General features: G+C 41.7%; 3 protein-coding genes across 15 annotated transcripts in view; 1 reads left to right on the top strand and 2 right to left on the bottom strand.

Annotated features, from left to right (window-relative positions):
- The window catches only part of LOC124184250, an 86,670-nt gene extending 82,340 nt beyond the window's left edge, over positions 1-4,330 (bottom strand). The window contains exon 1 of the mRNA XM_046573781.1: positions 4,130-4,330. The gene's annotated coding sequence lies outside the window, so the exon portion shown is untranslated. The remainder of the gene's footprint in view (positions 1-4,129) is intronic.
- A 1,430-nt stretch (positions 4,331-5,760) lies between these two features.
- LOC124178019 (mediator of RNA polymerase II transcription subunit 20) overlaps positions 5,761-14,455 on the top strand; it is a 90,004-nt gene continuing 81,309 nt past the window's right edge. The window contains exons 1-2 of the mRNA XM_046561086.1: positions 5,761-5,928; positions 6,243-6,385. Of these exons, the coding sequence (XP_046417042.1) occupies positions 5,915-5,928; positions 6,243-6,385 (157 nt within the window). The 5' untranslated portion in view covers positions 5,761-5,914. The remainder of the gene's footprint in view (positions 5,929-6,242; positions 6,386-14,455) is intronic.
- The window catches only part of LOC124177964 (facilitated trehalose transporter Tret1-like), a 67,720-nt gene continuing 63,448 nt past the window's right edge, over positions 10,184-14,455 (bottom strand). For all 13 annotated transcript variants that reach the window (XM_046560981.1, XM_046560989.1, XM_046560996.1 and 10 more), the window contains 6 exons: positions 14,299-14,408; positions 13,523-13,769; positions 12,406-12,690; positions 12,062-12,314; positions 11,462-11,805; positions 10,184-11,368 (listed from right to left, as the gene is read on the bottom strand). In XM_046560981.1, the coding sequence (XP_046416937.1) occupies positions 11,231-11,368; positions 11,462-11,805; positions 12,062-12,314; positions 12,406-12,690; positions 13,523-13,769; positions 14,299-14,408 (1,377 nt within the window). In that variant the 3' untranslated portion in view covers positions 10,184-11,230. The remainder of the gene's footprint in view (positions 11,369-11,461; positions 11,806-12,061; positions 12,315-12,405; positions 12,691-13,522; positions 13,770-14,298; positions 14,409-14,455) is intronic.

Genomic DNA, 14,455 nt, shown 5'->3' with positions numbered 1-14,455 from the left:
ACTGAATTTTTTTTAATTGTTATTTACGGTAAAAGTTTAAGAAAATATGCAATTTTTCTTAAAATTGGAACTATCGTTCCGGTTTCTACGAAAACTAACTTTATCTAAGAAAAAACTATTATTTCACTCATCGGTTACGTATAAAAAGAAATCAAAATTTGACATCCAGAAACCAGACTGAAAATTCGCGCTAACCGATATTATCAGCTACAGCGCCGAGTTCGCGTATCGCGAAAAGGACCTGAAATCCGACCCTTGACGATCCGGTTTCCGGTGGATATTGCTGATTTGCAGCTGTATGTACGATTATGCACATATCGGCAGAGGTGTGTAGGGGGGGCGTTTCGAATGGTAGGTGGTAGTCGGATTGTAGGTGGTGCAGGAGGATAGACGACCGGAAACGCGGCCGATACACGTGTGCAATTACCAGCTACAATACGAGTATACCGTATGATCCGAGTGGTATCGTGTGGCGAACGATCGTTTTAGCGAGTGCAATTGCAGAAGAGAGATGCAAAGAGGCCAGGGGGACAGGCCGATTCATTATACTCTCAAACCCTGATACCTGCTGGCGAACGTGAAAATTATAAACGATTACGGTGTTCGGACAGCATGTTAATTACACCGAGTTTCTTAGGTTCGAACGCTTCCCTGGCGGCGACGACGATACAAGAAGACGCCTTTCAGATTTTCCTCACGTTACCGCGTGTGTATCGGTGCTAGCAACATCCGGTCGCATCTTCCGGTCTTCGTGCCCTCCGCTTAATGATGCATTATCTTTCGTTTTTCGATCCTTAATTTTTTTCCGTAAATTTAAGACGTTACTCGTCCGTCTGGCCCAAATATAATCCTACGGGAGTTCGTATTGCAATGAATAGTATTTATTAATGAATAAGCAGGCCTTTGCATATCTTCACATTACGCGTATCATTAAAAACTGACGCCGGTTGTCGTCGGCCATATAATGTTGGTCATTTAGAGAGGAAGCATCGCGTACACTTATGTGTGTCTAACTTGTCGATCGGAACTTGGTCTCTAACTATTTTGCATTCAATCTACGACACATTTAGCACGCAGACTCGAACGGCAGATCGAAAATCCGAACGATCCTTAAACGGGCGCGCGCCAATATAACAACTAATTATTCAAACGGCGAATGATGCGCGTGTGCTTTTTGTCTGACTCACGTTAACGGTACGCGTCGTTATTCATCGTTTCTACAACGGTTCAAAATACCGCTAATTTTTTTGTTTTTTTTCTATTCTTCCCAATTTTTGGCGGCTAAGATTGTTTCGAATTTCTCACGTGAGAAAGCATTCAATTTTATAGAAAAATTTCAAGACTAGTGTCGGAAGTAAGCTGTAATAATGATGAAAAATTATCAAATACAGTCATTTTTCGCCAAGCTGTGTAAGCTCCGTGGTTCCGTCAATGCGTCGTTAGTGTAGTATAAAAGCATAGATACAATCGTGTCTTGAATTACCGGTCGGATCGATGCAATCGAGAGTTATTTCCCTACGCTCGTCGCCCTTTCGTCGAACCGCGATCCTTTAAAACAATGTTCCATTGTTCAGAGGGAACGCGTTTGTACTGGTTTCATACGTTTCGCGGTGTATTTGCGCGCTCAATTAAGGAATATCGAGATCAAAAACCGAGAGAGCAAAACTTATTGCAAAAGAAATATGAAGTGGTTGTCTATAACGAATCGTGTACGTAAAATATGCACAATAATGTGCAAAAGATGCGTAACAACGCCGCGTTTTGGCAATGACAACGGAAAGACAAAAGTATTCGCGGTCCCGACAAGTGGAAAACCTTGTCACAATTCCGAATCTGCGGATTATATACGTGCACTGTCACCCGGCACGAACACCGAGGCAAAACCTTTTCGTGGCAAATCGAGCGAGCGACACGTGCAGCAGCAGCAGCAGCTTTGTATGTTTGGCCGCATTGTCTGCAGCCGGTGTTCTGCAAATTGCCTCCGCAATTTTTTTCTTTCGTTCCTCCTCTCTTCTCGCCTTCAACCAGCTATCGTTTTCAGTTGACTGGCCTTGTGAACGAGCCGCAGGCGCGGCTTTCCAGTTGCAGCTACTGTTGTTATAAGTGAATATACTCGAGAACTAATTTTACTCTAATTTTTACGGTTGTACCGCGAGCTTTCAGCCGCAAAGAAACCCGCAATAATCTTATGGGAACTGGGTCTCGCAATCAGTGAAATCGTCTGGATTTTTTTCTATGGGTCCATTTTTCCATAGAAGTACTGAAAATATCTATTTGCACCAGGTAACGTCGTCTACAGGTAAAATCATTGAGGTTGGAGGAGGGTATGAGTCCATAGACTTCGAGTCATCATGTCCGATACGTGGAAATGTTTTATTTATTAGAAATAGCTAATTATTCTTTTCTTAGTTTATCTTGAACGCTTTTCTAGCGCCCAAACTATTCGTAACTTAGGATTTGTTTAAAATTCCACGATCTACAACGTATAAAAAAACGAGACGATATCACCGAAACCCAATTCCCATAAGATTATCGCGGGGTTCTTTACCCACAATTTTCCGCCCGCCAAGTCTCGCTCTTCCTTTGAGCACGAATTTTTTGAGAAGCTGCGACGGGTCGAAGACTGTTAAAGGAAATGCTTTGTCGCAGTGAAGTTAATGCGCTTCGGAATGCGAATTTAAAGAACCAATTTTTTCGATGAAAAAGCCTCATTTTTCCAAAATCCCTCTAACGAGGATAGTATCAATCTTTCGGGTCACAGATTTTGCTGAAACTAAGGATGTTTCTTTGCCCCAAAATATCTAGCTTCTGATGTGTAGTGTAATCCACGTCAAATCGTTCTTCACTCCGATTGAAATTAAAAGTATCAGCAGTTTAAGGAGTGGAATGCCCTCATTAACGAAAGCTGTTTAATATTTTTGCCTGGAATATTAATTTTCATTATCTTCACTGGGAGTTTCGATAACAAGTTTTTATAGACTTATTTGTGAGTGTAGCCGGATATATTATTATTTCATAGCTATGGTGAAGTGTAATCTGCGAACATTCAACAACCCAATGTATTGTGAATCAAACGAAGAAAGGTCCAATGGTTGAAACTACGCATTAGAAGCTCCGTATTTCGGGCTAAACAAACATCCTTAGATGTTTTAGCAGGATCTCTGATCCGTCGGTTTCATGCCCTCCTTATACTTGAGTGAATTCTTACTCCAGTGTATTTCTCGTTTGTGCAATACGAAGTCTCGTTAGATACATCGAGAAATGAAGAGCTGAGCAACTCTGCAGGATACTTTTCACTCCGAATCGTAAACGTCGCGCGTTGATGAAATAAAACGCGAGGCGTGATTTCGAAATATTATTTATTATTGTAGGCAGTTCCAAAGGATTCCGCCGCTTTAATAATAATCAGTACATCACGATGGTTACTTTCGTCGAAATTTTATTATAAGCGAAACGCCGACTGAAGGTTTCGGTCATTAATTTATAACGGTATTGCCGATGTACAGGGTCGCTTTTCGGACCGTAATTCAGCCTCATCTTCTCACACTTGAATCCATTAGGAGAGTTGGCCGAATAAAAAGCCACGAAATTACACCTAGTCCTTAATCCTGTCCGCGATAGCTACTCCCAGTTGTCACGTGTTTAATTGACCGATTAAACAGTTCGTCAATCTCATTAGTCCGAACCAAGCAGTCAATTCTAATGTAAGCTGAGCCAAATGCCAGCCGAAGCGGTGTTTCCTACGAGTTTTTCGTCCGTCGTCGGGGTTTCCGTACAATTTCTCGGAGCGACTCTCTCGGGAAAAGAGAGAGAGAGAGAGAGAGAGAGAGAGAGAGAGAGAGAGAACGAAAGGCGTGCGCGGCGTCAACCGGGAATGACAGCCGTCTTGTTGTCGAACGACCCTACGAGGCTGGGCGCCGGTCGCGGGTCAATTAAAATTGCCAGGATGCGAATACGAGAGAAAACCGCGAGCGGCAGAACCGAGCCGAAGAACGAGCAGGCATAGGCGAAAGGTGAGAGAGGCGGCAGCCTTGATCAACGCCTAATACGGATAAAGGTCTCTTCCGAATCGAACGCCGCTAGAGTGATAAACCTGATCTTGATTCCCGGCTGAAATGAGAACTCTCACCTTGGTCGAGGATCCCCTTGTCACTCGGTTGCCACTCTGTAAGCCTCGCCTCACTCACTGATATGCTCGGATTGTTAAGGCCGACTTCGCACACTCGGCCCATCCACGCCTAGGCCTTGCAAATCACTGACAGCTAGTTCGACTCAACAAATCTCACAATTCTATGTATACATGATTGGAATTCCGAGATGAGCTCGGAAGATTGTTCACCTCGTGGCCCCTTGGCACGGTTCGTATCGTTCGATTTTGGTCACCGCGCTCCGCGCGGACCTGCGTCTAACTATTTTGGTTCACCTACCCCGCGCCAGGTGGTGACACCTCTCTGAGCTTGCGCGGGGATTCCCGGGGTGAGTTTTGTAATCTGTCAAGGTCCAAGGTCCGTAGATAGACGAGCGGACAAGGAACGGTCTTTGCCTGGTCACCATTTGTGTTCCAATCTGTCTATAGTGTGTAGGTTTTATACTGCAGTTTGACAATGCAGTCGTTGTTTTTGTTCCTACGGAAAATTCGTCATGCAAAGAACTTAATTCCCTTGTCCGCCCGTCTATTTGTGGACCTTGTCACTGCTCGCTCTGCAGCCGCGAAGCGTTTCACGAATTTCGCGGTTTGGACATGTTCTCTGTGACATTTGCTTGAAGCATATACACTGCTCTAAGATTACTCGAGTGCTCGGAGAAATAACAAAATTTAGATTCGCAATTGAAGCAAAACCGCGTGTCGAAATACCCTGTACTTTCTAATATCCAACGATATTACATTATTTTGACTGGACCGACTGGACGAACAGGGTACAGAAAATCGGGGATTTAATCCATTATTATTTATTTCGTATTTTATTCCATTTCAAACCATAAAGAACGTTGACTGTACATCTTCGGTCAACGCGATGAATGAAAATTAAACCGGTAATATTTATCGGCACAATTACGTTCGCTGTATAAGCCTACCGAATTACAGATAGCAACGTACAGCTTGTGAATTTAGCCACGCATTAAATTGCATAGATATGTATACAAAATAAAATATCTGCGGGCAATTCATACTATTTAAGGGTACGGGCAGCAATGCAAATGGTCGGTGGTCGAACTGCCGTGATTTTTGTGAGAGGATGAGGTGAAGCTGAATTTTCAATAAGACAAGGTACATTAAAATACCGGTCGGTAACCGACTTGCATAAACTGTCCAGACACCTCGAAAATTAAATTGAAAAAACCGCAAATGTAGGCTTCTTCAGGCTCTTTCTGACCTTGCTTTCCAAAAACCGCAGAATGACTGTAGCTATGATTTCATGGCTGAAAAATTGCAGGCATTGGCTATAGACTTCAGCGTGCCGCTAAGGAAAACTACGCAGCATTCTGCTGTACCGCCACGATCCTACATTGAGATCCCATAAGACGAGTCGGTAAGTGCAAGGTAGTGGAATTTCCCTCAAACCCGTCTGAATCCGGCAATCCATTTCGAAAAATAACACAACAACCCAAAGCAGTCCTCATACCAACTCATATGAACTATATTTTCAGTCAACGTCAAGGGAAACTAAAACGGAAACTGTACGTAGCGACATCTAGCCGATGGATTGCATAGCTGCGTTGAAGCATCAGAGGAATATCCATCTAAGCCGTCGAGTTTCGAACTGGCGGAGCTTCATTGTCACTGTCAGGAATAGTCTAGATTGTAAACACAGAGTTGCCTACTCATCTCTGGTAAACAAGTGTCTCGTTTCTATCAGTTGTGTGACTTGAGTGCTTTTTTTCAGTTCGATTATTTGTTGACAGAAAAGAAACAATGGGTGTGACAGTGTGAGTATCACGTAAATAGCCTCACAAACAGGTTTGCTGTCACACTTGTCACGGCATGCTTCGCATCAAATAATCCTCAACCTCGCGTTTGTTGAACGATTTTAGGTTATGCGGCTTTTACGATTACCGGCTATTGCCGTTGAAATGTACCACACCTTGATATTCTGCTACTTCAATCTGTCGCGCAATCGTATTGCGGTTATAATCGTCTTAATCTCAAAATCGAGGCCCTAGCGGAGCTTCTAACTTCGAATTATTCTTTGTTCAAGATTGATTGAGCAATGTTTCTAACTTCGTGAAACCTAATATTTCAGGCTACAGCAATTTCCCATGTCGGAGAACCGGACTGGCCCCCAGACGATCGAATTCCTCACAAAGCGAGTCGTCGCCCTCGGAGCTGTTCAGACAGGGCAGTTTCTGGTCGATTGCGAAACTTACCAATCGGTGCCTCAGTTAGGTGAGTGGCTGTTCGATTTTGTTTTAAATTTGCCTTAAGTTCAGTGACTCGTTGGAAAATATACATGAGCAACACATTGATATTGTTGATTGAGAAAACTTGAAAAGGATTGTTAAAAGAGAAGGGGATCCTTTTCCGTTAGAATTCAGTGTAGTTCGTGTGATTTCGTAGAGATGGCGCCACTACGAGCTCTTGCTGATGAATTTTCAACTGTGGGAAACATGGGGATTTCTTCAAATCTATTGATCCGAAATTGCCAGGGAATTTAAATTGCTGGTTGTGTTCTATTGAACCTGCAATTGAGATAGGTTTACCATACCAAGTAGAGGCTGACGTTCGCTTTTAGTTCATCTTCTTTATTCTATTTAAATAACTTTCTGCTATTTGGCTGCAACATAGTATACACATCTCTATACAAACATACAATTTCTTTCGCATTAGTTTGACACTCTAGATTAGGCATATGTATATGCGCTTTCATCACTTTCTACAGAGGTACAGACATAAAATGGGCAATTATTCTTCCTCTTAACCTGCATCTGTCAAAGTTTAATTAAGTACTGCGATATATTGAGCTTTTTAGCTTGGAGCAACAAACTGATATTTATTTCGGCAGGACTATTCATTTTTTAATTATTCAATTTGTGCTACGCATTATCCATCATCTTCACGTCGATCTACCGTACATAGAATTTATATGATCTACGTTACATGCCTGACAAGTAAATGGCAACCTTTACTTGATTTCTGTAGTGTAGTTTTTGATATTTTACAACAGTCAGGTACCATGAAATCTTCCCGGCAGCATTACACTGGGAATTTTTCTAGTGTCAGCGTAAATTCGTTCGGTTGTTTACGATTGAATTTCGCGACACGTGATACATACAAGATACGATACAGTATTCAGACAAATACTTCCTTCTATTAATTACTGGTACATTTAACGAGCAAATTTCTTCTCTTTTCCCTTTCTTTTTCGCATCACGCGCACAACTTATTTAATTTCTTAAGCTTAACAACAGATGGTTTTATTATTGTCTAGTTAGCGAATAGGCGTATATTATTGGAAACATGGCTACATCCTAGGCGTTTTTACAAAAATATTAAATCTAGCAAGCGAAGCTAGAGAAGTATTTTATTTATCTGATTTTTCTTAAGTCGTTGCACATTTTTGAAAATACATTTTGATATTTCTTTTTTGATAGATAGAATTTATGATTTTAATAATGTTTTATTCATTTTTTTACTCACATGGCCAGCATTGATCGTATATATATATATGTGTGTGTGTGTGTGTGTGTACGTATAATACGATATATTTTTGAATATATAGTTTTTATTGTCGCGTAATATTTTATATTTAATTGTATATACGTATATACGTTATCTCAATATAGAAGGATTGTTAGAAATTCGTAAAATACTACAAGCATCTCTGACGTATAATATTCATGTTTTTTTTTTTTTACGATAAAAAAGTGGCACGCTTCAATCGTTATCTGACGGTTGATTTAGTTAAAGTTTTAAAGTACAATTACACACGCGCTATCGCACAGAATATATAATTTAAATATACCCTTGTATATGATATTTGTACAATTTTCAATATTGTCAACTGGGTATAATAGATGATAATAATAAGAATAATAGATCTTCAATTCACAGAAGTGCATACTGCAGATTTTTTTTCCCTCCCGTCAACTTATTAGTTATACAACTACGGACATTCTTTTTTCATTCGATTATTATTGGAAATGTAACGTCTTGCTGGAACATGTTGGTTCGGTGTTGTTTTTTCAAAGCGTTCTCCAATTTAACAGTATTTTATAAAAATTATATATAGATCCTCGGGAACGATAAGGTTTTCGAAAAATTATACATTGTTTGATATGAGTGTAAATAACTCAAATTTACGATAGCAATTGTTTGAAGCATTTTTAATTTTGATAATTCACTTCGTACGGTTTCATATTTTTTTTTATCCCACTTTCTTCGTGAGAATTATTGAGCGAAATTTTAATAGTTTTACAATTATCATTCCTCGAGTATGAACAATATTTGCGTATTTGAAAGAAAAATTTGTTGAAATTATTTGTATTATTGATTGCAGAGATCTACACCGTATAGATATTGCCCTATCGCTACACATCTTAAGTACATTTTTCTTGCTCTTTTTCTATAGCTTCGTACATACGGATTCGAAAACGCTACTTAATTTTATCAATCAAGTATTCAGATATGGCAGGGATATGATTCACGGATTCAGAAAAAAATATATCATACATACTGCAATAACGAGACGCGATAATTTCACGTATCATAATCATCGTGGCTCTTGTTGCAGTACCGCTATACGTTATTAATTATACAAGTAATAAGCTAGTTAGCCCGTGATTACTTTTACTATCAACTATATAAAAATACAAAATTTCAAATGCAAATCTCGCGAGATTTTTCTCTACAAACTGCAAAGGAAGGCTTAGAACCTTTTTTTTTCTTTTCTTTTTACCAGTTGCACATGGTTATTTTGATGCGATATATGTATACGTTTGTATACTTATTATATATATTTCTATATAATAATTTATTCTTTCTCTGTTTATTATCCTTGCACGATCTGCATTTAAGTATATATATATTTGTTATTTCTATATACGTGAATTTTTTAAGTATATATCGGGGGGGGGGGGGGGATTTTCCTAATTTTTATATTTACAAAGTTTGGCAATATAGTCTGTATTGTCATATGTTAATTCTATTGTTTCCTTTTCCTCTTCTTGTCTTCTTAAAAATAATACGTGATATAGGCTTCACATATATACTTACAATCTAAATATATCGTATAGTATAATATTATTTATATCAAATACACCGTACTACAGTATTGTCAAGATTTCCGAAGTCAATTATGCTCGTCATTTCGCGCGTACGATCAAGAGACAGACAAGAAATTTTATTTATGCTTCATTTCTGTTGCACGCTAATAAAAAGTCCATGCAATCGTACGTATATGTTTCATACTTATATCTATATCAGGGTAATACATCGTTTTCTTTCGACACAAATATTTTTCGCTTCGCTCCAAAAATGTAGCAAATAAAAACAATGTTTTTATACTTTTCTTTTTGCTAGAAATATTGGTCGAGAGGTTTTAATTATCAATTGAAATTACCGTAAATTCTGATGAACTAAAAATTAGTTTTTTGACAAATCAAGGTTATCGATTGTTGGAAATTCACGATTAGTATTGGTGTTTTTTTTTCCTTCTTATAAATCTAGAATTTTGAGATAGTAGAAAATATTGCATCAATCAGGAGCAAATAACTCAACGACCCTAATATAGACGTACAGCCATATTTTAATACCTATGTGTCTACCAATAAATATAGATCCATAGGCAACTCTATTAACGCAATCTAAGAATAAACATGTTCACGAAGTACATATTATTATATATATCTTTCTAAATACTTATCTCTCCGCGTATACATATATATTAAATATTTAATTATATTTAATAATATATATGATACGTAATATTGTCGTGGTTTTTATAGGAAGGCACGATGTATGGAAGTTCTGCCTATACAAATAGTCGCTTTTTAGTCTACAAGATCAAAATTAAGATCCATAATATAGAAATTATAGAAGTTTGAAAAATTCCTTTTTTTTTTTCTTCTTAATTCAGGCTAAATACAACTGAGCATAAAAATATTTTTCCCCAAATAATGTCGTTAACTTCTTCAGATTTGCGTTTTTTTACACATATAACTGCCGAAAAATACGCGAAACGATATATTTACGTATTTTTTTTTTTTTTTTGTTATTTTTTTTTTTTGTTTTTTCGGGTTGTATCCTAACCGAGGATAAAAATTTGCCGATACAGCGACATCACAAGTAGCAAGTTTTATAGTAAATAAGCGCGACCGTGTCCTTACCGTATATCCTGTACTCTCTCTCGTAGTGAACCCGACCGGGTGCATAGTTACCGATTTCTCTCGACAAGCTTTTGTTCAGTCTTGCCAGAGTGCGATGAATCCTCTCGTTGTTTTCGGCCTCGTCGCGATTCCCGCGCCTGGAATTCCTTCTGCAGGAAGAGTTCCTCCTCGTCATGTACGGAGGATAAGTGCCCTGAGTCAGTATCCTGTCGATTTCCAACGCGGTCAGGTTCTGCACGCTCCTCGGATGCAGCCGTCTGCAGTTGAGATCCATACTCGGCGTCCTGGCCGAGTACAAGAGTTCCTCGAATCCGTTGCTCCTGCTCCTCCTGGGGATCGTGGCCGAACGAATTCCGTCAGCGTCGACGTCGCCCCGGAAGTTGCTCAAAAAATACTCCTGCGGGTCGTCGTACCGACGTTGAGGCGTCTTCCTCGGGGTGGTTCTGCAGGCCACCTGATTCCCGCAGCTCCTCGACGTCTGCGGGCGAATATTAGCGTCGATTTCCTTTGAGGCAAATCTCTGACGTTGAATTTCTTCGAGGATTCGGAGATTCTGGGGTATGTTCGAGGCGCGAGTGGCCCGTCTCAAGGCCGCGTCAACCTCGAGAGGTTCGTTTCTGCGGTAAAATCGTCGACCCTGCGACTGCAGGTAGCTGCCAAAATCACGGGCGAATTTACCGGTCTTCTCGGTTACGAAGCCGCAGTAATCGGACAGCTTGCGATTTCGCTCCGGGAATATCGTCGAGTAGCTCAAAGCCGCCGTCCGCGTTTCGACGCCGCCTTCTTCCGACGGCCGACTTACGTCGTACAAACCCTGGGGGTGGTGCATGTTCGGATACGCGCAACCCGGCAGCGGTTTTCCCGTCTTTTCAAGGTTCGACAGACCTCCCGTAAGGGAGGCCTTATACTACCGGGCTTGAGCGTAGTCGGGATTCATCTCGTCCAGCTGCTTGCCCTTCGTCTCGGGCACGCAGCAGACCACGAAGCACAAACCGCACACCGCCATCGCTGAGTAGAGCCAAAACGCACCGTGAAGTCCGAGGTCCTGCGGGTAGTCGAGAGAAGGAAAGATGACGTTAGAAGATCCTCGGAGAGGGAAGCGAGTTCGGGGGATAAGATAGAATTAGGTATGCTGTACCTCTTGGAAATCGACGAACAGCTTGACTCCCAGAAAGGCACAAGCGTAGCTGAAGCTCGTACTCAGGCTGGAGCCCAGGCCTCGATACTCGAGGGGGAACAGCTCCCCAATCAATAGCCAAGATATTGGCGAGATGCCCAAAGCCAGGGCCGTCGTGAAGACGAGGACGCAGAGCAGAGGTATCCAGTCGTACTGTCCCGTAGGCACCACCTCGACCTGCGTCAAGTGGGATAGTTGTACCTTGTCGTAGTACGCGAAGCTTCCAAAACCGGCCAGCGCCAAGGACATGAACACCGTGCTCGCTATCAGCAACGGCAACCTGCCGACTATGTCGATGAGGAAACCTGGAAGTTGAGAGGGTGGGTCTTTGGATTAGAGAAACCCTGTGAACACTCGGAAGTATTGCGGTGCAGACTTCCAAAGACTAGAATTTGGCGTCGATCTAACATCATCCAAAAATTTAATACCCAATCGGTATCTGATCTCAGTCCAACATCATCCGATGTCAAAGCAACACTACCAGATGCTATGAAACCGAGCTCATCACAAAAATTGTCCTATAGTATAGTTGATTTGTTAAGAAGTGCAAATCCATTTTACCTGAAAGCAACGACGCGAGTAGCTGAACAATTCCGATGGCGATTGCTGCCCAGTGTGGGTTCATGCCTCCGAGTGTTTGACGGAATATTGTCACCGCGTAGAAGGTGAACGCGTTGGCTCCGGAAAACCGTTGGAAGAACATCAGGCCGCAGGTTATGGCAATGGGTTTGTAGAGGCGTGGGTTTCTTATGCTCCTGCTGAGAGTGAGGCCGTACTGCGTTGCCCTCGCTGCCGAAACGTTCGTCTTGATGATCTGCGTGGAGGTGGGAAACAAACAAGTAGGTAAACCCTGCACTCGAACCTTTTTTTACCATCGGACACAAGATCGAATGACGCTCGTTTACCTGCAGCTCGTAGCTGATGTCGACGTGCGGTCCGCGCAGCCATTGCAGGCTTCTGGCCGCCTCTTCATCCCTGCCGTTTAACACCAGGTAAGATGGTGTTTCGGGGATGAAAAGAGCCGAGATGAACAGCATAAGCGGCGCCACTGCCACCAGCATTGCGCTTTGTCTCCAATTCAAATACGCCCCTGCGATGTAAGTCAGTAACATTCCGACGTGACCGACAACCTTCAACACCGCCGAAAGACAGCCTCGGATTCCCGGGGTAGAAATTTCGGATATGTAGACCTGGAATGACGAGAGGAAACTTTGTCTGGGTTGCAGGTCGATGAGAGATCGACGAACGTTTTCGCTGTCTCTTGACATTCGAAATTTCCTACCCCCAAATCTGTGTTCAGAAACGTTTCTTAATACGGCTTAGAACTTACTTCTACCCTCAGTGATAAACGTGACTTTGATGGCTTAAAGACGGACTTGTCTTTCAGAGACTTTTTATTGAAAAGACTGTACCCGTCTGCGATTCGCAACAAATGCTCATTTTGGGAGGAAAACGTTATTTGTTCGTTCTTTTTTTCTTCTTTCCTTTGGATTACAACCAATTAGGGGAACGACATTTAGCGCTGCTTCAAGTCTCTCGTGAGGGGTTGAAAAAAGAAACAGGGGATTAAAAAAATAACGAAGAGGATAAAAAAAAAAGTCGGGGATGAAAAGATCCGAGATCACTGCAGTGGAGACAATGAGGCCTCTTCTCCACTGGCTTTTATCTTCAATTTGTTGTTTTTACCGTACCTCAGATCTCAGTCTACTTTGTTCATCCACTTTCTCGATTTCGTTACATTTATTTAATATTATCCTTCATTTTCGATTTATTATTACAAACACTGCCCGCGCACCGAAGAAATGCAAAAATCGAAGGAGCCGTGAATACAAATTTACCCCGAACGTAGATAATATATCTTTGTGAAAAAGAGCTTCCGCTTCGCGATATTTTATCATCGAGCTTATCAGCGACTCCTCGGAGAAGGAAGATCGAGGAGCCCCTTGGGTCTATTCTCGTTCCCCGCGTTTCTTCAGCGGCGAAATTTTGAATGACTCTGACTTGAAAGAGACTCTTTCTTACCTGCGTCACCATCATGATGATAGAGCAGCAAAGGCCCCCGATCAAGCTGGTAGTGTATATCAGCTTGACCGTCGGCGCTACCACCGTCAGGACCCAACTTGCTGTCAGGGGCAGAGACGTTACCAGCAAAGCGAGGCGTCTTCCTCGTCTCAGTATCCACCCGCCGATAATGGCGCCGAAAAAAGCGCCCAACATCGAAAGCGAAGCCACCCATGACGCCTGTTGTTTCGTTACGGTGAAACCGGGCCTTGCAACATAATACGTGACCAGATTTGTTTCTTTTTCTTCCATGCGTGTTTCTCGTTTTCACGAATTCTCTCACGTCCTAGGGTCAGAGAGCTTTTTGTCGGTGCCGCGCTCGCTCGTCGTATATGAACTATCGGGGAAAATGTCTCTCGAATTTCTCCGAACATCCACTTTGAAAAGTCTTGAGAAACGTTGACGACTACGCGATTCTCGATAAGAGAAATCACTCGAATTTACGCGTGAATGTCTAATTTGTATTTCGATTCAAGTACAGTAACAGGAACTCGTCCGAAGTTCTACTTGAAGCCCATTTAGTCAAGCCAAAAGAAATTACGTGTGAATTTACATTACGCCACTCTGGTTCCTCCTCGAGTCTTGAATTTGCCGAACCCCAACAAAATACATTTCAGAGAATTGCCACCGCGAGTAAAAATTGTAGAATAAATTTCTCGCCTGGGTTGAATTTTCAACTTTGATTTACAGAAACTATTCGTTCAACTTTATAATACATTGAAGTGCAGCGTACTCACCATGTTTGATTGTGATGCTCCTCTTGGAGAGAAGCTATCGCCGGTGAGGTGTAACCTTTTGCTAAACCAGCAGCGAACGATCCCATGGAAACTGCCAGCGTTGCCCATACCTGAAACGAGTATGGTCCACAGTTTTATATTCACACGTCAAGCGTTA

Source organism: Neodiprion fabricii, chromosome 1 (genome assembly GCF_021155785.1).
Source record: "Neodiprion fabricii isolate iyNeoFabr1 chromosome 1, iyNeoFabr1.1, whole genome shotgun sequence".
In the NCBI taxonomy this organism is placed as follows: domain Eukaryota; kingdom Metazoa; phylum Arthropoda; class Insecta; order Hymenoptera; family Diprionidae; genus Neodiprion; species Neodiprion fabricii.
The sequence above is the reverse complement of the archived record's forward strand: the minus strand, read 5'-3'. Positions and strand labels throughout refer to the sequence as shown.